This window comes from Equus caballus, chromosome 2 (genome assembly GCF_041296265.1).
Source record: "Equus caballus isolate H_3958 breed thoroughbred chromosome 2, TB-T2T, whole genome shotgun sequence".
Classification (NCBI taxonomy): domain Eukaryota; kingdom Metazoa; phylum Chordata; class Mammalia; order Perissodactyla; family Equidae; genus Equus; species Equus caballus.
The window spans coordinates 7,031,074-7,055,407 of NC_091685.1; the positions used below are offsets into that span (position 1 = coordinate 7,031,074).

At 36.2% G+C, this 24,334-nt stretch overlaps 1 protein-coding gene across 10 annotated transcripts in view; it reads right to left on the minus strand.

Annotated features, from left to right (window-relative positions):
- The window catches only part of ZFYVE9 (zinc finger FYVE-type containing 9), a 193,048-nt gene that overhangs the window by 67,227 nt on the left and 101,487 nt on the right, over positions 1 to 24,334 (minus strand). For 6 of the 10 annotated variants that reach the window (XM_070259969.1, XM_070259968.1, XM_023636818.2 and 3 more), the window contains 3 exons: positions 4,709 to 4,808; positions 2,074 to 2,250; positions 264 to 433 (listed from right to left, as the gene is read on the minus strand). In XM_070259969.1, coding sequence (XP_070116070.1) covers positions 264 to 433; positions 2,074 to 2,250; positions 4,709 to 4,808 — 447 coding nt within the window. The remainder of the gene's footprint in view (positions 1 to 263; positions 434 to 2,073; positions 2,251 to 4,708; positions 4,809 to 24,334) is intronic. The other 4 variants (XM_070259974.1, XM_070259973.1, XM_023636820.2 and 1 more) reach the window with 1 other exon arrangement.

Consider the following 24,334-nt stretch of genomic DNA (forward strand, 5'->3'; position numbering starts at 1 on the left):
CCTGAGCTCACCTGAGAAGCTTCATAAGAATCTTTCTCCTGAACAAACCTGCAACTATAGAGCAGAAAAGGACAGATTTTGCCACAGTTACTTTAACCCTACAGACAAACACAGGCACACACATATATGCACACATACACTAAACTGTATCCGAAACCTATAGGGTTCCACAGAAAAGTCACTCAGCTTAGAAAAAAAGACAGAGGCAGCACAATGCTGAGTAAGGCGGGTACTCATTTTTACTTGCTGTTTTGTTTTCTTACCTCTGCTGGTAGAGGACTGGTAGCTGCTGGCTTGACTGGGTCATGTGACACAGCCAGGGTTCCTGCAGAGGAAGTTCCATTCATTGTTAATTTGGCTGCATCAGCAACTTCTCCATTAGGTAAGATCCCATCAGCAAACCAAACTCGCCTCTGCTCTCTGGGCTGAGCCACTTGAGGAGCCAGAAAAATAAAACAGGAATCAATGTGACATTGGTAGAGTTTCTAACATCAAAGAAGAGAAGGTCACCAATTCCAGATGTGCAAAGAAGTCAATATTTAGCATCTTATAATTACAAATATCAGAACTGTAACTGTGTATATAAGTGGTTATAAATTAATAAAAACACACATTTAAATATATTCTTTACTTCTATAACTTGTATGTAAAGATTTAAAACATTTTGCTTTAAAATACTGAGTTCTTAAATATATCTGTGATTATGCCGCACACTCTGTCCCATATCATTGACAGAGAAACTAAGGAAGGTGTTTTAAGTACCTATGAAATTTAATAGCAGGGAAAAATACCTAGCAATAGACATCCACATCTCCTAAATGTAGGAGGTTTCTACAGGAATTAAATATCTAGAAAAATGATAGGGTATTTTTAAAGGGCAGAGATGCCCTGAAGAATGTTGAAGAATTATTAATTAATAAAGGAAGAGTTGGCACAGATACGTAAGAATTGGGAAGCAAACTGACCAGATCTTTGGCTAAAGTGTAACTGAAGAAGAAAGACTGATCTGGCAGTGCAAAAGTAGTTTGCATTTTAGTAAAAGGACAGGGGAAAAGCTGGGAAACTGAATCTGATGAAATGATCTCTTTAAATCCGGTTTTGGAAATCAATTCAAACAGCCAAAACAAAGAGAGACTAGGGGAAGAATAACAAAAACGACAAATGAAGTAAAGAGAATAAAGATTTTGAGAAAGAAAGCCTGAACTCATAAAAATACAAGGAGTATGACTAAGGGATGATCTGAAAAGAGGGAAAATGGGGAAGAGTATGATAATGTCAATAGAAGTCTTTGCTCTTCAAAAGGGGAGGAGCGCTATTTAGCAAGGGGAAGGCAATATTACTAGACAAAAAGACAAAGTTAATGAAAGAAGATTGATTTAAATAATCAAGGGAAACTTCTTCACAAGATCATTTTAAGGAAACATATAATTGTTATTTTTACTATTCATAATCCCCTGAACTTACAAAGTGCCTTTGATCTAACAATATCATAATCATAAAGACATAATAAACTAAAATAAATTGAGCCTATAATTTTCTACCTATCATATGATATAACCAGAATTAAAGTTCTGGATTTTATGAAGGTCTATGTACCTAACACAATATTTTCATATTCTTATAGGGATAGATTCAAAATGAAAAGAGAAAATGGCAATGTATACTCTAAAAAGTAATACTAGAATGGACTGGTCAGAAGCAAGAATTCTCATTTTTATCACTTACTAAACTTCTACAAAGAGCATTATAGTAAGATGAGGCTAGGATTTTACAGGCTGACTTCAAATTCTGTATCTCTTTTCAAGTATCAGCAGTATAATTACTCCATTCTTAAGTTGGAGAGGGTATTGGGATATTTTTAGAGGTGCCTCCAAAATATCAGGCAACACAATATTATTCTTTACTTGCCCAGAAATAGTCTCGACACATTTCTCACCTTGTTCTTCCACTTTAATAACCACCCAAAGGGACTTATCTGCACTGTTATAAAGACTTGTGCCGTAAAATCACATCAGCACCTTTTTAGAGGAACTTGGTGAGGAAAAAGAGAGAGAATAGCACATGATCCCCTACCTTCTGCTCCAGGGTGCTTTAAAACTCCCACAGGTACCATCACAGTGGGAGGTGGAGAGCTCAGGGCTCCTGAGGCCTGAGCCTGCTGCAAGGGAGGGATAGTAGAACAGTATTCAGCAGGATTGTTAGGGTTAGGGCTCTGGCTTGAGGCACTCATCATGTTCTCCCAGGCTTGAGCTAAAGCAAATACAGACACAATCAATGTGAATGGATTGCAAAATATGGACATCAAGACCTCCACAATATTGGATAAATAATGTAGCTCCTCCTCAGTAACACTCATAGTATGTCTCTCTTCCAGCTAGTGAAGACAGTAAGGAGATATGTGATTTTATCCAATAAAGGAGACTATTTAGTTAAGTAAACTATCTGGATGCAACAAATAAGAATTACATGATAATTCTGATACAGACTGATCGATCAGTCTGAGGTTAATGACTTGGTCCCTGACTTCTTTAAAGGAGACCATACATTCCCTTAAGAGGGACCGAAACAACATCAAACTTATTAAGGATTTGCAACAGGGATAGCATTTAGACATTCGGCAGGGGAGGGGGTAGGGTATGTTTAATATTCAATGCACTTTATAAAGTTCTATAAAGAATCAAAATCGAGGGCTAAGATAGCATAACCCCATTGTATGATATTTTGTTTCATTTCTAGACTTTTAGGCTCTTCTTAGTTCAGGTAAAATATCATTTAAAAAATTCTGAAGCCTAAAGCTCAGGAGAACACATCTCAACATTTTTGTGAATTCTGATTTTGTACAATCATAAACCTGTGTAAAAATATCCAACAAAAACAACCATTTCACATCTTTGGTGTGTCTCAAAAGCACAGGACCCATTTGAACATGAAAATGTGCCACTATCACATAAGTGCCATCAATCAATATGAATGATCACAAGTGTGTTAAGAATCTGTATACTCTATAATTTTACTAACTAAATACTAACATATTAACTATTGTCTTTAAAAGCAAATAGGATGAAAAATACTACAGAAACGAAAGATAGCAAATTTTATCTTCTAGATTCAGGTAATATCACATGCCCAGGAATAGAAACCACTCAATTTTTTAAGCATCTTTCTCATTCAACATCAAAGAACAATCCATAAGATTTTGAATATTTATTGCCTCAAAACTGCAAGGCAAGGCTAGAAACAAAAACTATGTTCTGTTTGAAAGCTCTGGCAGGAAGAGGGGAGGAAGAGAACAGGAGAAAGGAAAAGGGGATAGGTAACACTGAAAAGCATCAACTTAAATAGTCAGTAAAAGATCAGGCTAAGCCATGCGAGAGGAAAGACGCTGGAAAGACCAGGAAAAGTAGATTATTTCAGGATCCCCTGTTTAGGGCATCCTTGGTTTAATAAAAAGTAAGTATTCCATATGAATCCTCTGCCATTTCCTTCATCTTCAGCTATGCCAAGTTAGGAAAAAAAAAAAAGCTATCAAGTTGGAAGACCTCATCAAATAAAAGAGGTATTAGGTACTGTAACTAAGCAGCATGCTCTTATCTGTGCACATATGTCTTAAAATGAACGCAGGAATAAAAATCATCAATTGAGCAAGAGTGAAATAACCACCATCTAAAAAATGACCCTTAAGAGTAGAGAGAATGATTCATATTTGATCAAAATTATAAGAATTCAGAAATGGGAGGAAACTGAATAGATCAAAGGAGATTAGAACAGATCAGATTAACTGACATGCAATAGGTTAATAAGCCAGCAACAGGAAAACATCACTATGAGCAATGCAGACAGACAGAGCAGGAGGGGCCTCGAGCAGAAGTTCCAGCCTCCAGGAGGCACACTATTCCGGCACAGGCAGCAGTGGCATCCAAGTTTAACACTTTACTCCTATCAGTAATTGTTTTGACAACTGTACAAAGATGCCCTCAAAGAGAAAATACTATAGCCTGATCAATTTTTATTGTATCTCTTTACAAGAATACTCTGAGTTTTTCTCCTTATTTTTTTAACTAAAATGATCTTGGATTCATTTCCAGTCCCGCGAAAGATGAACACTACATAAGGTGTAATTACCTTCTCATGGCCATCTTCTTTTACCGTGTAACTAAACTCAAAGCCATTATCATTATAAGAAATCTAAGTAGTATTAAGAAGATAACTGAGAGAAAAACACAATTTTCTATGTGATCCTAGATGCTAAAATATTTATTTTTAACAAGATGAACAGCATAAGGTGTTAAGAATATTTTCTAAGTTATTAAGGTATTCCCTAGATGGAGATAACTTCCCTTGAAAGGAAAACCTCAGTCCAATTTTAATATTTCATCATTTAAGCAGTCAAAAGCCCCCCACTCCTACTCCCATCCCATTCCGGTCATTTCACAGGAATATTAACAGCCACCTATCACCTGATTTCCACAAGAACTTCCTGCAAAACTTACCTGACTTCAGCATTCGTTCATTAAATTATGCATAGGAATTCTGAGATGCTAAGATATTTTCAAAACGTGGAACTTTAGTTCAACATTTTCAGTTGAAGTTACGACATTTGAGAAGGTGAGCAACTTGTAGAGAGAGGCAGGAAAAAATAGTAGCCTTTTCAGAGGAATTCTCTTGTTCTGTCTCAATAATTGTGAATTCAACCTGTTTTAATACTTACCATTCATTAGCACTGAATGGCAGATTACGCATACTCTAGCTTCCTTTCTGTCCATATACAACAGTTTACATTTCAGGCTACAGCAGGAAGCACAAAAAACCTGCAGGAAAAAGAACATACTAAATTTACTTAGGATCACAGCATAAAGGGAGTAAATCAATACTGACCAACTGACAGGGAACCTTATTACTACAACATAAAAACTTCAAAGGAAAATGTAATTGAGGAAGCTGGGCACAAGACCCAATTCAAAAGTAAGAGTGAGATTACATGTCTGTAAGCAATAAGGAAAGTGAAAGCGTTGGCTGAAAATAAAAATCTTAGCCAAGATCATACAGCAAATACACAGGAGAGAAAAAAATGTGAGCTGCCCTTAGGCAAAATTCCTATACACAATATCATATAACATGGGCATTTAAAGACAGTTATAGCCACTATTTCTGACTGGGGACTCTGGTTTTTAACTTCTTTTTTTTACTATCCTTATGTATGGGATAATGATCATACCAGCTGTTTTCACTGGTTTGCTATGAAGGCCAGGAAAGATCAAAACATACAACTTGATAAAAAAAGCACAGCCCCAGCTACAGAAAATCAGAGCAGGCAACCAAAATTGTTCATGCCAATTTCTAGCACCTTATTTCCACCTTCCAAAGAGAGTTCCTGATAATCTTACTTTCTTCTCCCTTCCACATCAAGCAACAAGAATCTCCTCAGCTCCCTGTTGATTTCTTTCTTTTTTCTTTTTTAAAGATTGGCCCTGAGCCAACATCTGTTGCCAATTTTCCTTTTTTTCCCCCTTCTCTTCTAAATCCCCCAGCACATGGCTGTATATTCCAGTTGTAGGTCTTTCTGGTTCTGATACGTGGGACGCTGCCTCAGCATGGCCTGATGAGTGGTGCTAGGTCCGCACCCAGGATCTGAACAGGCAAACCCTGGGCCACCGACGTGGAGCATGCAAACTTAACCACTTGGCCACGGGGCCGGCTCCAAGATTTACTTTCTTGAGAACTCATTAGTCACTTATCTCAGAGAGCTTCATACAGGCAGAAAGTGGTTCCCATAAGGGAAAATTCTACTAATCCAGTTTTTATGACCAAGAAGTATCCTATAACTTACAAAGATGAGGGCACATTAAAGACAAAATGAGAGAGATCATCTCCTCTCCTACTAAGTATAATTAATACACCTAGCTACCATGATTACTAATTTACAGTTTTCAGAGGCTTTACATTCTCAAAATAACTCTGTGATGTAGGGAGGACAGGGATATATTCTCCTTATGTTCTATCAGAAGAAACTGAGTTGGGATGGTTAAATGACTTGCTCAAGTTCACAGCAAACTGTGTAAATACCAGGCACTTTACATGTATTATCTCATTTAACTTCAAAAATTCTATCAAGACACTCATTTATAATTAACAGAGTTAAATAAACAGATGTTAAATAAAATTGCTTAGTTGTACAGCTAGTAAGTTATATAAGTTGTCTCCAAAGACTGTTCTTAACCACTACATAATACTGCCTCATACTAATGCATATATTTCACTTTAATTCAGACTTGACTGTTCCTTCTCTCTCACCATGACCACATCCAGTCAGTCACTATGTCTTGATAGTTCTCTCTCTTAAAGGGTTCTCCCCAAATCCCATCTCTTCCTCTCCATAACTACTGCTGCTTCCTTTATTCAGGCCTTTATTATTTGAGGCCTAGAAGATCATCATAATCAATTACCTGTCCTCCCAGTCTTCAGATGTGTCTTTCCAATTCATCTTTCACATAAATACTAAATGACTGAACTTTCTAAAAATAAATTTAATCATGTTAATCTTCTTGAAATCCTTCAACAACATTTGTAATCAAGAGGTAAAACTAAGAAGCCATCCTTAACTCATTTATTCCAGAAATATTTGAGTCCCTACTATGTGCTGGGCACCAGGCTATCTGACTGTGTGTGGCAGTGAAAAAAATGGACGTGGCCCTTGCCTTCGTGGAATTTACATCTACAGAGGTTATAATCTAAAATCAAATAATCACACGAGTGAACGTAAAATTACTTGCTTCAAAAGAAGTACATGGTAAAATAAGATCATGTGATCTAGGCTTTACCTAGATTGGCAGGGTCAGGGAAGGTTTAATTTAGGAAACACAGAGATAAAATCTGAAGGATGGGTAAGAGTTTTCTATGCATAAAATAGTACCAAGGAGAGAGAGAATAATAAATAGAGTAAATAGCATGTGCACGGGTCCCAGTAGGGGGAGAAGCATGGCTCCATCAAGAAACTAAAAAAACTCAGTGGGTAGAGGCCCTGAGAGTTAAGGGATGCAAAGAATAAGATGAGATCAGATCAAGCAAAGGTTCTATAGATTTTATTAATAATTTTGGTCTTCTTTCTTTTGCTGAGAAAGATTCGCCCTGAACTAACATCCGCTGCCAATCTCCCTCTTTTTGTATGTGAGCTGCCACCACAGCATGGCCACTGACCAATGAGTGGTGGAGGTCAATGCACAGGAACCAAATTCGGGCTGCCGAAGTGGATTGTGCTGAACTTAACCACTAGGCCACTGGGCCTGGCCCTAATTTTGGTCTTTTTAATAGAGCAATGGGAAATCACTTAAATGTTTTAATAGAAGAGAAAGACATGATCAGACATGCACGGCTACAGTAAGGGAAAAAAATGGAGGGGAGCAAGAACGGATTTGAGATGGTTCAACATACAAAAATCAATCAATGTAATACATATTAACAGAATGAAGGAAAAAGCCCAAACGATCATCTCAGCTGATGTAGAAAAAGCATTTGACAAAATTCAATACCCTTTCATAATAAAAACATTCAAAAAACTAGAAATTGAAGGAAACTACCACAACATAATGAAAGCCATATATGAAAAACCCACAGCAAACATCATACTCAAAGTGAAAGACTGAAAGCTTTTCCTCTATGATCAGGAACAAGGCAAGGATGCCCACTTTCACCATTTCTACTCAACATAGTACTGGAAGTTCTAGCCAGAGTAATTAGGCGACAAAAAGATGGCATTTAAATTAGAAAGGAAGAAGTAAAATTATCTCTGTTTGCAGATGACATGATCTTATATGCAGAAAACCCTAAAGATTCCACAAAAAAACTATATGAGAAAATGAATTCAGCAAAGTTGCAGGATATAAATTCAACACACAAAAATCAGTTGCATTTCTATACGCTAAGAATGAACAATCTGAAAAGAAAATTATAAAAACAATTCCATTTACAATAGCATCAAAAAGAACAAAATAATAGACTGGATAAAATATTTGTATTATATAAAAATGGACAAAGGACTAAGATCCATAATATATAAAGAGCTTCAGTAAATTAGTAAGGAAAATACAAATACCTCCAAGGAAAAATAGGCAAAGAACTCACACACATAAATTCACAGAAAAATTAATAAAATGTCCAATAAATAAAAATATAATAAATATCACTCATGACAAAATTAAAATTAAAAGAATGAGATATTCCTTTTCTATTGTACATGCAAAGATTCTTTTGGGGAAAAAAATCCTGATATTATCCAATAGTGGTGAGGATATAGAGTAAACAGGAACTTCCTCTCATACCCTCTTGGTGGTAGTATAATTTAGATTAATTGAACAATATTTAAAAAAATTTTAAGTGTTCATTCCCTTTGACTCAGCACTTAATTTTAATTTATCCTACAAAAAGCATCCACATGTGCAGAGATGTATACAAGAATTATCTCTATACAGTTTGTAATAGCCAAAAGTTGTAAACAACCCAAATATATATCAGTAGAGAAATGGTTAAACTGCAGTATAGCTATAAAATGCAACGTTGTTCAGTCTGTAAAAAGAATAAGATAGTTTACTAACTGACATGCAAAAGTAAAGTAAAATAGTCAAGTTGGAGGATGAGAGTTGGATGGAAATAGGGCCTTTTTCTTTCTCTTTTTAATTTATATATATATTTTTTAGGTGTTAGACTGGGATATTTTAACTTTGGGTAGAGCTTTTTCTGTTAAAAAAAAAACAGAAAAAAGAACATTAGTTGGTGTTACAGGTTGAACTGTGTTTCCCCCAAATTTAGATGTTGAAGTCTTAACCCCCAATACTTCAGAATGTGATCTCATTTGGAGATAAGGTCTTTACAGAGGTAATCAAGTTAAAATAGGTCAGTAGGGCGGGCTCCTAAACCAGTAAGACTGATGACCTTATAAAAGGGGAAATTTGGACACAGCACACATACAGGGAGAATACCATGTGAACATAAAGATGGCTATCTACAAGTGAGGGAAAGAGATATGGAACAGATCCTTCCTTCACAGCACTCAGAAGGAACCAACCCTGTCACCAACTTGATCTCACACTTCTAGCCTCTGGAATTGTTATACAATATATTTCTCTTGTTTAAAGCACCCAGTTAGTGGTAGTTTTTGTTACAGCAGCCCTAGCAAACTAATGCAGTTGGAAACTTTCAGAAGTAGAGGACTTGCACTTTGGGAAAACAACCTCAACTAAGAATGAAAAAAAAATAAAAACCAAAACTGATTTTTTAAGGCCGTATATGAAAAACCCACAGCAAACATCATACTCAGTGGGGTAAAACTGGAATCCAGCCCTGTGAGAAAAGGAACAAGACAAGGATGCCCACTCTCACCATTCTTATTCTTATTCTGGAGGTTTTGGCTAGAGCAATTAGGCAAGAAAAAGAAATAAAAGGAATCCATATAGGCAATGAAGAAGTGAAACTCTCATTGTTTGCAGATGACATGATTTTATATATAGAAAACCATAAAGATCCCATCAGAAAACTATTAGAAATAATCAACACCTACAGCAAAGTTGTAGGGTACAAAGTCAATTTACAAAACTCAGTGGCATTCCTATACTCCAATAACGAACTAACAGAAAGAGAACTCAAGAATACAATCTCATTTACAATCACAACAAAAAGAATAAAATATCTAGGAATAAATTTACCAAGGAGGTGAAAGACCTATATAAGGAAAACTATAAGACATTATGGAAAGAAACAGGTGAGGACATAAAGAAATGGAAAGAGATTTCATGCACATGGATTGGAAGGATAAACACAGTTAAAATGTCCATACTACCTAAAGCAATCTACAGATTCAATGCAATCCCAATCACAATCCCAATGACATTCTTCACAGAAACAGAACAAAGAATCTTTAAATTCATATGGGGCAACCAAAGACATCCAATAGCTGAAGCAATCATGAGAAACAAAAACAAAGCTCGAGGCACCACAATCCCTGACTTCAAAATATACTATAAAGCTATAGTAATCAAAACAGCATGGTATCGCTACAAAAACAGGCACACAGATCAATGGAACAAAACTGAAAGACCAGAAATAAAACCACACATCTATGGACAGCTAATTTTCAACAAAGGTGCTAAGAACATACAATGGAGAAAGGAAAGTCTCTTCAATAAATGGTGTGGGAGAAACTGGACAGCCACATGCAAAAGACTGAAAGTAGAGCGTTATCTTTCTCCATACACAAAAATAGACTTGAAATAGACCAAAGACTTGAAGGTAAGACCTGAAACCATAAAACTTCTAGAAAAAAATATAGGCAGTACACTCTTTGACATCAGTCTTAAAAGGATCTTTTCAAATACCATATCTACTCAGATAAGGGAAGCAAAAGAAACAATCAACAAGCGGGACTTCATCAGACTAAAGAGTTTCTGGAAGGCAAAGGAAACCACGATCAAAACGAAAAGACAACCCACCAACTGGAAGAAAATATTTCCAGATCATATATCCAACAACGGGTTAATCTCCATAATATAAAAAGAACTCATACAACTGAACTACAAAAAGACAAACCACCCGATCAAAAACTGGGCAGAGGATATGAACAGACATTTTTCCAAAGAAGATATACAGATGGCCGACAGGCACATGAAAAGATGCTCAATATCACTAATCATCAGGGAAATGCAAATCAAAACTACACGAAGGTATCACCTTACACCCGTTAGAATGGCTATAATCACAAAGACAAAAAATAACAAACAAGGGAGAGTTTGTGGAGAAAATGGAACCCTCATACACCACTGGTGGGAATGCAAACTGTTGCAGCCACTGTGGAAAACTGTATGGAGATTTCTCAAAAAATGAAAAATAGAAATACCATATGACCTGGCTATCCCACTACTGGGTATTTATCCAAAGAACCTGAAATCAACAATACAAAGAGACTGATGCACCCCTATGTTCACTGCAGCATTATTCACAATAGCCAAGACGTGGAAGCAACCCAAGTGCCCACTGACTGATGGTTGGATAAAGAAGATGTGGTATATATATATACAATGGAACACTAGTCAGCCATGAAAAAAGACAAAATCATGCCATTCACAACAACATGGAGGGACCTTGAGTATATTAAGTGAAATAAGCCAGACAGTGAAAGACAAACACTGTAAGACTTCAGTGATCTATGGAAGATAAACTTACGGACAAAGAGAACAGTTTAGTGGTTACTAGAGGGAAGGGTTTGGGGGTGGGCACAAGGGGTGAAGGGGCACATTTATATGGTGACTTGACAAATAATACGGTACAACTGAAATTTCACAATGTTATAAACTATTATGGCCTCAGTTATTAAAAAAAAGAAATCTTTAGAAAGATCCATTCTTAACCACTGCCGTATTCAGAAAAAATAATTCCAATTATGGAAAGAATGCAGATTCCTCTAAAACCTAAATGCAAAAGTGTACAGAGTAGAAGGTGACAGACCTAGGAATTCCAACAAAAAACTAAATAAATAAACATAGCCAACTACTTGACACTGAGCCTGGAGTTGAAGTGGCAACAGTGGAAGTGGAGTAGGTAGGAGTCATTTCTGGGGTGGACTTAGGACCGGATCCCACGAGGTGTGAAAGAAAATGAGCCCTGGAACCTAGGTGAGGGGCGATACCAGTTCCCAGCAGACAGGGTGTAAGAGAGGGATAAGATGGGGATGCAGAGAGGAAAAATAATCTTCCTTCTACCCTCTGAGTTCTTGGCTGAGACCCCTATAATAAAAGACAGGTCAAAAGAGAAAAACAAACAAAAACAAGTCTTTTCTAAAAAGCAAGTTAGGGGGAAGCATAACACAGTTAAACTGAAAGACCCAAGAATACTCATCCTTCCCAGTATCCCATGGGCCTAACAATAGTGTAGAGGGGATCCTTTATGTTTCCAATTGGACTACAGAAAGGCACAGAAGTTAGTTAGAAAAGTGGATGACTTGCCAGGAGACTACCTAGAATGGCAAGGAAATGGGAGACAGGCAAAGGGATGCACTTCTGTGGATTCACTCATGCCAGAGAACTACATGGAATCGAATGTAATATACATTACAAAACTACCACTGGACAGTGCCTATGACTGCATAGATAGTGTACCACAATATAAAATAGAAGACACATCTTGAAACACTGGCCCTCATTCTCAAAAAGACAAAGACTGTGACGTAATAAGATCCTCAGGTCATCAGAATTAGTACCATGGAGAAGAGGGGCAGAATCTAAGAGATCTGAACCAACTAAGAGTAGGTTAATAACCCTGGATTTAACATTACTGAATAATACTGAATTTGCCTGAAAAGAACAAGAGGAAGTTGTCTTCCATGAGCTAGGTTAGTCAATGTTTTTCAATAAGGGCACTCTCGGCATTTGGGGTGGGCCAATTCTTCAACTGGGCAGCACTGTCCTGTTTAACAAAGGATGTTTAGCAGCCCTGGTCCGAGCCTACTAAATGCCAGTAGCAACCCCAGTCATTGTAACAACCAAAAGTATCCCACCACATTCCAAACATCATTTAAGTAACTTCCTCAGTTCTCTGAGCTAGAGGCCCAGAGCCAAAAATTAAAATCAGTTCTAGAAATAGAGTTACATATTTGTACATGAACTTAAATTATTATACTGCTGAAAGAGCATGCCATATGCCTTTATTATTACAACTAACAAGATCTATTGTAATCTATTGCATTTACTTAATTTATTCTCCATTTTCCCAAAACAGAATATAAACTCTGTGCAGCAATGAACTAAAGTACTAAAGTACTTTTAATACTGACATCACAGCGCTTGAAATAAAATAGGTACTTGATAAATGTTTGTTTATTGTTTCCTTGATTAGTAAACTATTGCACAAATGAATATATGAATGCAGAAACAATGTGCACTTATCTGGAAAGGGCTATGCCATACATGCCCAGATTCACAACTTCAACATGGCAAACACATTTTAAGCAGTTTATTAATACTAGTGACCTCAAGTTTTACAGGCCAAACGGCTATGGATGACCTTAACTGACAGGATCTATATGACCTGCCTTACAGTAGAGAGACAAATTATGATGATTTATAATACATGTGCTATACAATATTCCAGATGAGTATTGGTTAAAATGTTCCACTCGTATGTTTACATGTAATTTTCTTTAATGTGGCACTTCTGGGTTCCAATCTCAACTTTATCATTCACTAGCCAAATGACTCTACGGGAATAATTTAAGCTCTCGAGTCTCAGTTTTTCCTCATATGTAGAATTGAAATATTAATATCCTCCTCACAAGGCTTTTATGAGAATTAAATGATATAATACATCTAAAATTGGTAACACATAATAGGTACTGGATGTATGATAGTTTCCTTATTTCCCTTTCCTTTCCTTTTAAAATTTCCCACTCATGGCTTTCCATGTAACAAACCCTACTGCCAAATTTATGAACAGCTCTATACTCAAGTACCACTTTGTGCCTATTTATACACCCTTTACAGTGTGAATAACACATACTCCTTTGTAATTCTTGAAAATTCAAATCATCAAATGCTCACTTATTTCTTTCCAAATTAGAAAATGGAAAAAATGATGTCCCAGGTCTTCAAAAAGCCCTGTAATTATGACAAAAATAACTGCCTTGCAAGAACAAAAAACAGGAGAAGAAAATACTTGTGACCGACCAATATCGAGCTATTCACAAGGACCAACAGTAACAATTTGCAAAAATTCTTAAGTGCAGAACAGTACTTTACCCTTGTTTATTAGCATATACCAAAATCAATGCAGTAAGAGCTAAAGCAGTTCAGTCAGATTCCAACCCTACCTCTGTCCAAACAACTGTTCCAACTTTACTGTTATTAATTGAAAATAATTATGAGAATAATTTTAAGAGTATATCACAGGAAAGGCTACAAAAGGTCTCTAATTTAACCTTTCAACACTATTTCCAAGTGGGGCTACACAAATAGAAAGATACAAGACCAGAATTGTAAGAAAATAACATTCAACATAAAACTTTAAACTTGCTTGAAGTTATCACTCATTTCCTTTAATACACAATGAATTAGTTTTTATATATCCTATTATTATCTTGTAAATAACACATATATTATGTTGTAGTAAGTTTCAAGTGTGGGTTAAAAAGTGCTAATTTGTAAAAGGCAAGCAATTAAACATATCCCTATTTTTGTAACCATATTCTGGCCATTCTTCATTTTTTAAACTTTTTATTATAGAAATTTTCAAACATATAAAAGTAGACATAACAGCATAACAAACCCCCAAGTGCCCATCACCCAAGTGAAACAATTATCAAATCCAATCCTTACCCACTTCTCTCCCACTTAATCATTTTGAAATAAATCTCAGATATTATTTCATCATTAAATATTTCAGTATCTAGCTCTGAAACATAAGGACTATTTTATCATAAGAATACCATTACCATACCTTAAGAAATTCAGTTTCTTAATATTAAATATCCAAGCAGTATTAACATTTTTAACAGTCTCATATACGTATATATTTGTGTGTGTGAGGAAGATTGGCCCTGAGTTAACATCTGTTGCCAATCTTCCTCTTTTTGCCTGAGGAAGATGGTCCCTGAGCTAATATTCATGCCAATCTTCCTCTACTTTGAATATGGGATGCTGCTACAGCATGGCTTGTTGAGGAGTGTGTAGGTCCACCCCTCAGGTTTTGAATCTGCAAACTCTGGGCCACCAAAGAGGAGTGCACGAACCTAACTACTATGTCACTGGGCCGGCCCCTCATTTATATATTTTAATACAACTTATTTTATATAGATATATATATTTTTTAATAGACAATTTTTTAAAGCAGTTTTGGGTTCACAGCAAAATTAAGCAGAAGGTTATAGAGATTTTGGCACATACCCTGTCCCCACACATGCCTAGCTTCCCCATTATCAACATCCCCCACCAGAGTGGTCCATTTGTTACAATCAATGAACCTACACTGACATACCATTATCACTCAAAGTCTACAGTTTACAGTAGAGTTCACTCTTTATGTTATATATTCCATGGGTTTGGACAAATGTATAATGACATGTATGCACCATTATCAGACAGACTAATTTCACCACTCTGAAAATCTTCTGTGCTCTACCTACTCATTCCTCCCTCTCCACCAACCCCTATCTTTTTTCACTGTCTCCATAGTCCTGCCTTTTCCAGAATATCATATAGTTGGGATCATACAGTACGTAGCCTTTTCAGATTGGCTTCCTTCACTTAGTAATATGCATTTAAGATTCCTCCATGTCTTTTCACAGCTTCACAGCTCATTTCCTTTAAGCAGTGAATAATATTCCATTGTCTGTATGCACCACAGTTTATTTACCCACTCACCTACTCAAGCACATCTTGGTTGCTTCCAAGTTTCAGCAATTATGAATAAAGCTGCTATAAACATTTGTGTGCAAGTTTTTGCAGGAACATAAGTTTTCAAGTTATTTATATAAATACCTTGGAGCATGATTGCTGTTTTTCTTTGTAATGAACTGCCAAACTGTTTTCCAAAGTGGCTGTATCATTTTGCATTCCCATCAGCACTGAATGAGAGTTCTGTCGCTCCACATTCTCACCAGTATCTGGTGTTGTCAGTGTTCTGAATTTTGGCCATTCTAATAGGTGTGTAGCGGTGTCTCATTTTTGCATTAATTTGTATTTCCCTTATTTATCCTAGGATAAATCCTACTTGGTCACAGTGTACAACTCTGTCTATACATTGTTGGATTCGATTTGCTAATATTTTGTTGAGGATTTTTGCATCTACATTCATGAGAGAAATTGACCTGTAGTTTTCTTGTAATGTCTTTGGGTTTCGTATGAGGGCAATGCTGGCCTCATAGAATGAGTTGGGAAGTATTCTCTCTGGTTCTATCTTCTGAAAGAGGTTGTGGAGAACTGGTATAATTTCTTCCTTACATCTTTGGTAGAATTCAGCAGTGAACCCATCTGGACTTGGTGCTGTTTTGGAAAGTTATTAATTATTGATTCAATTTCTTTAATAGATATAAGACTATTCACATTGTCTATTTCTTCTTGTGCGAGTTTTGGGAAATCCTATCTTTAATCGGATTAGTCCATTTCTTATAGGTTATCAAGTTTGTGTACATAGAGTTCTTCATAGTATTACTCTATTATCCTTTTAATGGGATGTGTAGTGATGTCCCTTCTTTCATTTCTGATATTAGTAACTTGTGTCCTCCTCCTCTTTTCGGCATTGGCCTGGCTAGAGGCTTGTCGATTTTATTATCTTTTCAAAGAACCAGATTTTGGTTTCATTAATTTTCTCTACTCAGCTCCTGTTTTCAGTTTCATTGATTTGTGCTCTAATTTTTAATATTTTGTTCTTCTGCTTACTTTGGACTTAATTTGCTCTTTTTATTCTAGTTTGCCAAAGTGGAAGCTTAGACAGTTGACCTGGGATTTTTCTTCTTTTCTTTTTTTTCCTTCTTCTTCTTCCCCAGTTCACAGTTGTATATTCTAGTTGTGCTATGTGGGACAAAACCTCAGCATGGTCTGAGGAGCGGTGCCATGTCCGCGCCCAGGACTTGAACCTGAAAATCCCTGGGCCGCCGAAGCAGAGTGCATGAACTTGACCACTCAGCCATGGGGCCAGCCCTTCTTCTTTTCTAATATACACATCCAATGCTGTATTAGTCTTATATTTTTAATATAGCGTATTTTAATAAATTTTTATGAATATATATCAAAATTTTTATTTCATTTAGCTTTTTAACGTAATATTTGAATCAGGAATCAAATAAGGTCCATATGCTCTGATTGTCTTAAGTCTCTTTTATTATGTAGGTTCTCCTTCAAAAATATTTTATTGAAGAAGCTGAGTCCTGTACTTCCCCACAATGTGGATTTTCACTGATTGCCATCTTGTGGTGGTGTTTAATGTGTCTCTTGAACTCTGTATTTCCTATAAATTGATTGATAGATCTAGAAATTTGATCAGATTTGAGTTTGACTATTTTTGCAAGACTATTTCATAGACCTTGAATTGTTTTTAATTGAATCGATATTAAGAATCACTATAAGAATTAAAAACAAAAACGAAAAGAGAACAATTATCCAGAATTCCACCAATTAAAATTACCTGTTTTCAATTTCATATGTTTGCTTTAGGTATACTTGTTTTTATGCCCAAGAATAATTTTTATAATTATAAACAAAGCTTAACTATGAGATTGCATTTTATTTTATTCATATATCATAAGCACTTTTCATATTGCCTTATAATAAGTATTTTTAATGGCTGAATCAAATGTATATATATTTAACTTATTATCTAATTTGGACAGAAATTATTTCAAATGTACTTGCTATTTTAAGTAAAACTAAAATGAACATCTTTTTGTTTAAAGCTCTTTGAGAATTATTTCCCCAAAAAGGAATTATTAGTTCTAAGAATTGATACATATGGGTTTTCTTTCTTTTTTATGATTCCCTTTGTTTTTTTTGAGGAAAATTAGCTCTGAGCTAACATCTGCCACCAAACCTCCTCTTTTTGCTGAGGAAGACTGGTCCTGAGCTAACATTTGTGCCCATCTTCCTCTACTTTATATGTGGGACACCTGCCACAGCATGGCTCGACAAGCAGCGCATAGGTCCACACCCAGGATCTGAACTGGCCAACTCTGGGCTGCCGAAGTGGAATGTGCGCACTTAATCACTGCATCACTGGGCTGGCCCCATATATATGGGTTTTTAAATGTATAAAGACACTGGTTTCAACTTAACATCACCTGCACTGAGTACCATCAACATTTTCTATTTTTTGATATGGATATAAATTTTTAATTTCTGCCTCTTCATAGCTAATAAATTTAAATATTTCTTCACTGTTTACTAACTCACTTAAATATCTCTTTTGCACATGTATATACTGAAAATGTGATGGTTTTAACAATTTGTATCGCTGCTTTATATAGCAATGACATTTTGTCAACTGACATTCTGTAACCAACTTCTGATTTGTTCTGTCAAAGGAAGCATTGATTTCAGACTCAATATTCTACTTGGTGATTTTCAAATAATTCTCTTCTGGTTTAAAAAAATTGTGACCAACCTAGATGAAATGGACAAATTCCTAGAAACACAAAACCTACAAAGTCTGAATCAGGAAGAAATAGAAAATATGAATAAACCTACAACTAGTAAAAAGACTGAATCAATAATCAAAAAAGTCCCAAGAAAGAAAAGCTCCAAATCAGATGGCCTCACTGGTAAATTCTACCAAACATTTAAAGAACACCAATATTTCTCAAACTCTCCCAAAAAAACTGACATGGAAGGAACACTTCCTAACTCATGCTATAAGGCCAGCATTACTTTGATATCAAAGCCAGATGAAGATACTACAAGAAAACTATAGACCAACATCCCTTATGAACACTGATACAAAAAAATCCTCAATAAGATACTAGCAAACAAAATTCAGCAGCATATTCAAAGGACTATAAACCATGACCAAGTGGTATTTATTCCTTGAATGCAGAGATAGTTCAACATAGGAAAATCAATCAATGTGATACACCACATTAATAGAATGGGAAAAAAATCCACATGATCATTGATACACAAAAAGCACTTAAGAAAATTCAACATACTTACATGATAAAAAACAATCAACAAACTAAAAACGGAAGTAAATTACCTCAAAATAATAAATACCACATATAAAAAACCCCATAGCTTATATCATAAGAAACAGTGAAAGACTAAAAGCTTTTCCTCTAAGATAGGAACAACACAAGGACATGCTCTTTTGCCACTTCTATTCAAACTTACTATTTGAAGTTTAGCCACAGAAATTAGGCAAGGAAAACAAAGGTCACTGAAACAGGAAATGAAGAAGTAAAATTATCTCTTTTCACAGATACATGATCCTATATGTGCAAAACTCTAAAGATTCCACACACAAAAACTGTGTAAGAACTAACAAGCAAATTCAGTAAAGTCGCAAGATACAAAGTCAACACAGAAAAATCAGCTGTCTTTCTATATACTAATAATGAATGAGCCAAAAATGAAATTAAGAAAACAATTCCAGCTCTCAGGACGTCAGCAACATGGCAGAGTGAGCTGTTCCCTTTGTTTCTTCCCCCCCGAACTACAACTAAACGGACATTCATGGATCAGTGGACGATACTCACACAGCACATCAGAATGCCTGAGAGATCTGTGCTGCCATACATGTGAAGGTGGATGGACTACCCCCGCAAAGGTGGTGGAGACAGGTGAGCATTCTCCGACCCCCAGGCAGCCCAGCACCCATGTGTGACTGCTCTCCTGGCTGAAGTGCTCAGAGCACCACAGTGGCCCCTAGGGTGGGTATGTACCTTGGTGCAACTGTGGAAACAGATGATGGCAGCCTTGAGCCCCCATGTGACCACATCCCCATCTGGTGGGAGAGTCCACAGGGCCACAAGGTCCACAGGGAGTGGCTCAGGCACAGATACAGTGGGGAAGCCCCACCCACCAAGCACAAAGGCTGGCATGACCTAGGACCAGACAGCAGTGGAGCTGCAAGTCCAGGCAAACGAGCTGCTGGCTGCAGCCATAATATAGCTGCAGTCCCAAAGGGGCAAGCACACCTGAGCAGGACTGTGGGAGCAGGCAGTAACAGCCTGGAGCCCCCGTGTGATTCCTTTCTCATTTGTTGGGAGATCCCACAAGGCCATTACAACCCCAAGAAGTGGCCCAGGCACAGCTGATGGAGATGCTGGTGGGCTCAGATTACACAACTCCTTCCCCCTTACCCCAATGGCAGCAGGTAGAAGCTGCAGCCAAACACTATCTCTATATGGAGACACAAATCCACAACCTCAAGTAGTATGAAAAAAATACATTAAATCTCCAGACCAGAAGGAAAATGACAAATACCCAGAAATCAATCCTGAAAGCACAAAAACTTATAATCCAAATGACAGAGAATTCAAAATAGCTATAATAAAAAAACTCAATGAGTTAAAAGAAAATAGAGATAGGTAGTTCAACGAAATCAGGAACAAATTCTTCAAAAAAGAGATTGAAACTATAAGGAATAACCAATCAGAAACGTTGGAGATGAAAAAGACACTGGATGAGAAACAGAAAAATCTGGACTCCCTGAACAATAGGGCTGATATTATGGAGGAACGAATCAGCAGTCTTGAGGACAGAAATACAAGAATGCTTCAGATGGAGAAGGAGAGAGAACTAAGACTAAGAAGAAATGAAAAAATTCTCTGAGAATTATGCAACTCAACTAGGAAACGCAACATAAGGATTATAAGTATTCCAGAAGGAGAAAAGCAGGAGAACAGAGCAAAAATCTTGCTCAAAGAAATAGCAGCTGAGAACTTCCCAAACCTGGGGAAGGAGCTGGAAACACACATGACAGAAGCCAACAGATCTCCAAACTATATCAGCATAAAAGGACCTTCTCCAAGACATACAGTAGTAAAGCTGGCAAGAGCAAATGACAAAGAAAAAATATTAAGGGAGGCAAGGCAGAAGAAAATAACTTACAAAGGAACTTCTATCAGGCTTTCAGAAGATTTCTCAGCAGAAACTTTACAAGCTAGGATAGACTCGAAAGGATATATTCAAAATTCTGAAAGACAAAAACTTTCAGCCAAGAAAACTGTATCCAGTGAAAATATCCTTCAGATATGATAGGGAAATAAAAACGTTCCCAGATAAACAAAAGCTAAGGGAGTTCATTGCCATAAGAGCCCCTCTTACAAGAAATGCTCATGAAGGCCCTCATATCTGGAAAAAAAGAAAAAGTAGGGGTTACAAAAGCCTGAGAAAGGAGATAAATAGATAGACAAAAACAGAAAGTTGCAGCCCTCTATCAGAACAGGTTAGCAAACAATTATAACATTGAAGATAAAGGGAAGGAAAACACCAAAAGTAAATATAACCTTGTCATTTTAACCACAAACTCACAACACAGGATGGAATAAGATGTGACAATATCAACTTAGACGGGGAAGAGGAAAGAGATGGAATCAGCTTAGTCTAAGGAAATAAGAGGTTATCAGAAAATGGACTATCTCATCTATGAGATTTTTTATGCAAACCTCATGGTAACCACTAAGCAAATAATTAGAAGAGAGACACAAATAACAAATAAGGAGAAAACTAAGAAAATCAGCATAGAAAACTACCTAACCGAATTGGTAGTCCAAAATACATGGGACAAGAAACAAAAGAAATGCAGAAGAACCAGAAAATGAACAATAAAATGGCAGCATTAAGCCCTCATATATCAATAATCACTCTAAATGTAAATGGACTGATTCTACCAATCAAAAAACACGGAGTTGCTAGATGATTAAAAAATAAGACCCAAGAATATGCTGCCTCCAGGAAATACATCTCAACTCAAAAGACAAACACAGGCTCAGAGTGAAGGGATGGAAGACGATACTCCAAGCTAATGGCGAACAAAAGAAAGCAGGTGTTGCAATACTTACATCAGACAAAGAAGACTTCAAGATAAAACAGGTAAAGAGAGAAAAAGAGGAGCAGTACATAATGATAAAAGGGACACTCCACCAAGAAGACATAACACTGATAAATATTTATGCACCCAACACAGGAGCACCAAAGTACATAAAGCAACTATTAACAAACCTAAAAGGAGATATTAACCACAACACAATAATAGTAGGGGACCTCAACACACCACTTACACCAAGGGAGAGATCATCCAGGCAGAAAGTCAACAAGGAAATTGTGGATTTAAATGAAAAACTAGACCAGACGGTCTTAATAGACATATACAGAACACTGCATCCCAAAACAGCAGATTACACATTCTTCTCAGGAGCGCATGGAACATTCTCAAGGATAGACCACATGTTGGGAAACAAGGCAAGCCTCAATAAATTTAAGAAGAGTGAAATAATATCAAGCATCTTATCTAACCATAAGGCTATGAAACTAGAAATCAACAACAACAACAAAAAAAACGCTGGGAAAGGTAAAAAAGATGTGGAGACTAAACAACATACTACTGAACAACCAATGCATCACTGAAGAAATTAAAAGAGAAATCAAAAAATATCTGGAGACAAATGAAATGAAAATACACCATACTGACACATATGGGATACAGCAAAAGTGGTCCTCTGAGGGAAATTCATTGCAATACAGGCTCACCTAAACAAATAAGAAAAATCTCAAAAAGCAATCTCAAACTACAACTAACAAAATTAGAAAAAGAAGAACAAACAAAGCCCAAAGTCAGTAGAAGGAAGGAAATAATAAAAATTAGAGCACAAATAAATGAAATTGAAACAAAAAAAAAAAAGTAGAAAGGATCCATGAAACAAAGATCTGGTTCTTTGAGAAGATAACAAAATTGACAAACCCTTAGCCAGACTCAGAGAGGAAAAAAGAGAGAAGACTCAAATAAATACAATTAGAAAGGAAAGAGGAGAAATGACAACAGACACCATAGAAATACAAAAGATATAAGAGAATACTATGAAAAACTATAGCCAACAAATTGGACAATCTAGAAGAAATGGATAAATTTTTAGACTCTAATAACCTCCCACAACTGAACAAAGAAAAAATAAAGAATCTAAATACATCAATCACAAGTAAAGAGATTGAAACAGTATTCAAAAACCTCCCAAAAAATAACTCCAGGACCAGACAGCTTCTGGAGAATTCTACCAAAAATTCAAAGAAGATTTATTACCTATCCTTGTCAAACTATTCCAAAAAAGTGAGAAAGACAGAACACTTCCTAACACATTCTACAAGGCTAACACCACGCTGATCCCAAAGCCAGAGAAGGACAACACAAAGCAGGAAAATTACAGGTCAATATCACTGATGAATAGATGCAAAAATCCTCAACAAAATATTGGCAAACTGAATACAGCAATACATTAAAAAGATCATAAACCATGATCAAATGGGATTTATACAAGGGACACAGGGATAGTTCAACATCTGCAAATCAATCAATGTGATACACCACAATAACAAAATGAGGGAAAAAACCCACATGATCATCTCAATAGATGCAGAGAAAGCATTTGACAATATCCAAAATTCATTTATGATATAAACTCTCAATAAAATGGGTGTAGAAGGAAAGTATCTCAACAGAATAAAGGCCACATATGACACATCCACAGCCAACATAATACTCAATGGGGAAAAACTGAAATCCAGCCCTCTTCAAAAGGAATAAGACAAGGGTGCCCATTTTCATCACTTTTATTCAACATAGTACTGGAAGTTTAGGCCAGAGCAATTAGGCAAGAAAAAGAAATAAAAGGAATCCATATAGGCAATGAAGAAGTGAAACTCTCATTGTTTGCAGATGACATGATTTTATATATAGAAAACCATAAAGATCCCATCAGAAAACTATTAGAAATAATCAACACCTACAGCAAAATTGTAGGGTACAAAATCAGTTTACAAAAATCAGTTGCATTTCTATACTCTAATAATGAACTAACAGAAAGAGAACTCAAGAATACAATCCCATTTACAATCACAACAAAAAGAATAAAATATCTAGGAATAAATTTACCAAGGAGGTGAAAGACCTATATAAGGAAAACTATAAGACATTATGGAAAGAAATAGGTGAGGACATAAAGAAATGGAAAGAGATTTCATGCACGTGGATTGGAAGAATAAACATAGCTAACATGTCCACACTACCTAAAGCAATCTACAGATTCAATGCAATCCCAATCACAATCCCAATGACATTCTTCACAGAAATAGAACAAATTCATATGGAGCAACCAAAGACATCCAACAGCTGAAGCAATCATGAGAAACAAAAACAAAGCTCGAGGCACCACAATCCCTGACTTCAAAATATACTATAAAGCTACAGTAATCAAAACAGCATGGTATCGCTACAAAAACAGGCACACAGATCAATGGAACAGAACTGAAAGCCCAGAAGTAAAACCACATCTATGGACAGCTAATTTTCAACAGAGGTGCTAAGAACATACAATGGAGAAAGGAAAGTCTCTTCAATAAATGGTGCTGGGAAAACTGGACAGCCACAAGCAAAAGAATGAAAGTAGACCATTATCTTACTCCATACACAAAAATAAACTCAAAATGGATCAAAGATGTGAAGGTAAGACCTGAAACCATAAAACTTCTAGAAGAAAATATAGGCAGTACACTCTGACATCAGTCTTAAAAGGATCTTTTCGAATACCATGTTTACTCAGACAAGGGAAACAAAAGACAAAATAAACAGTGGGTCTTCATCAGACTAAAGAACCTCT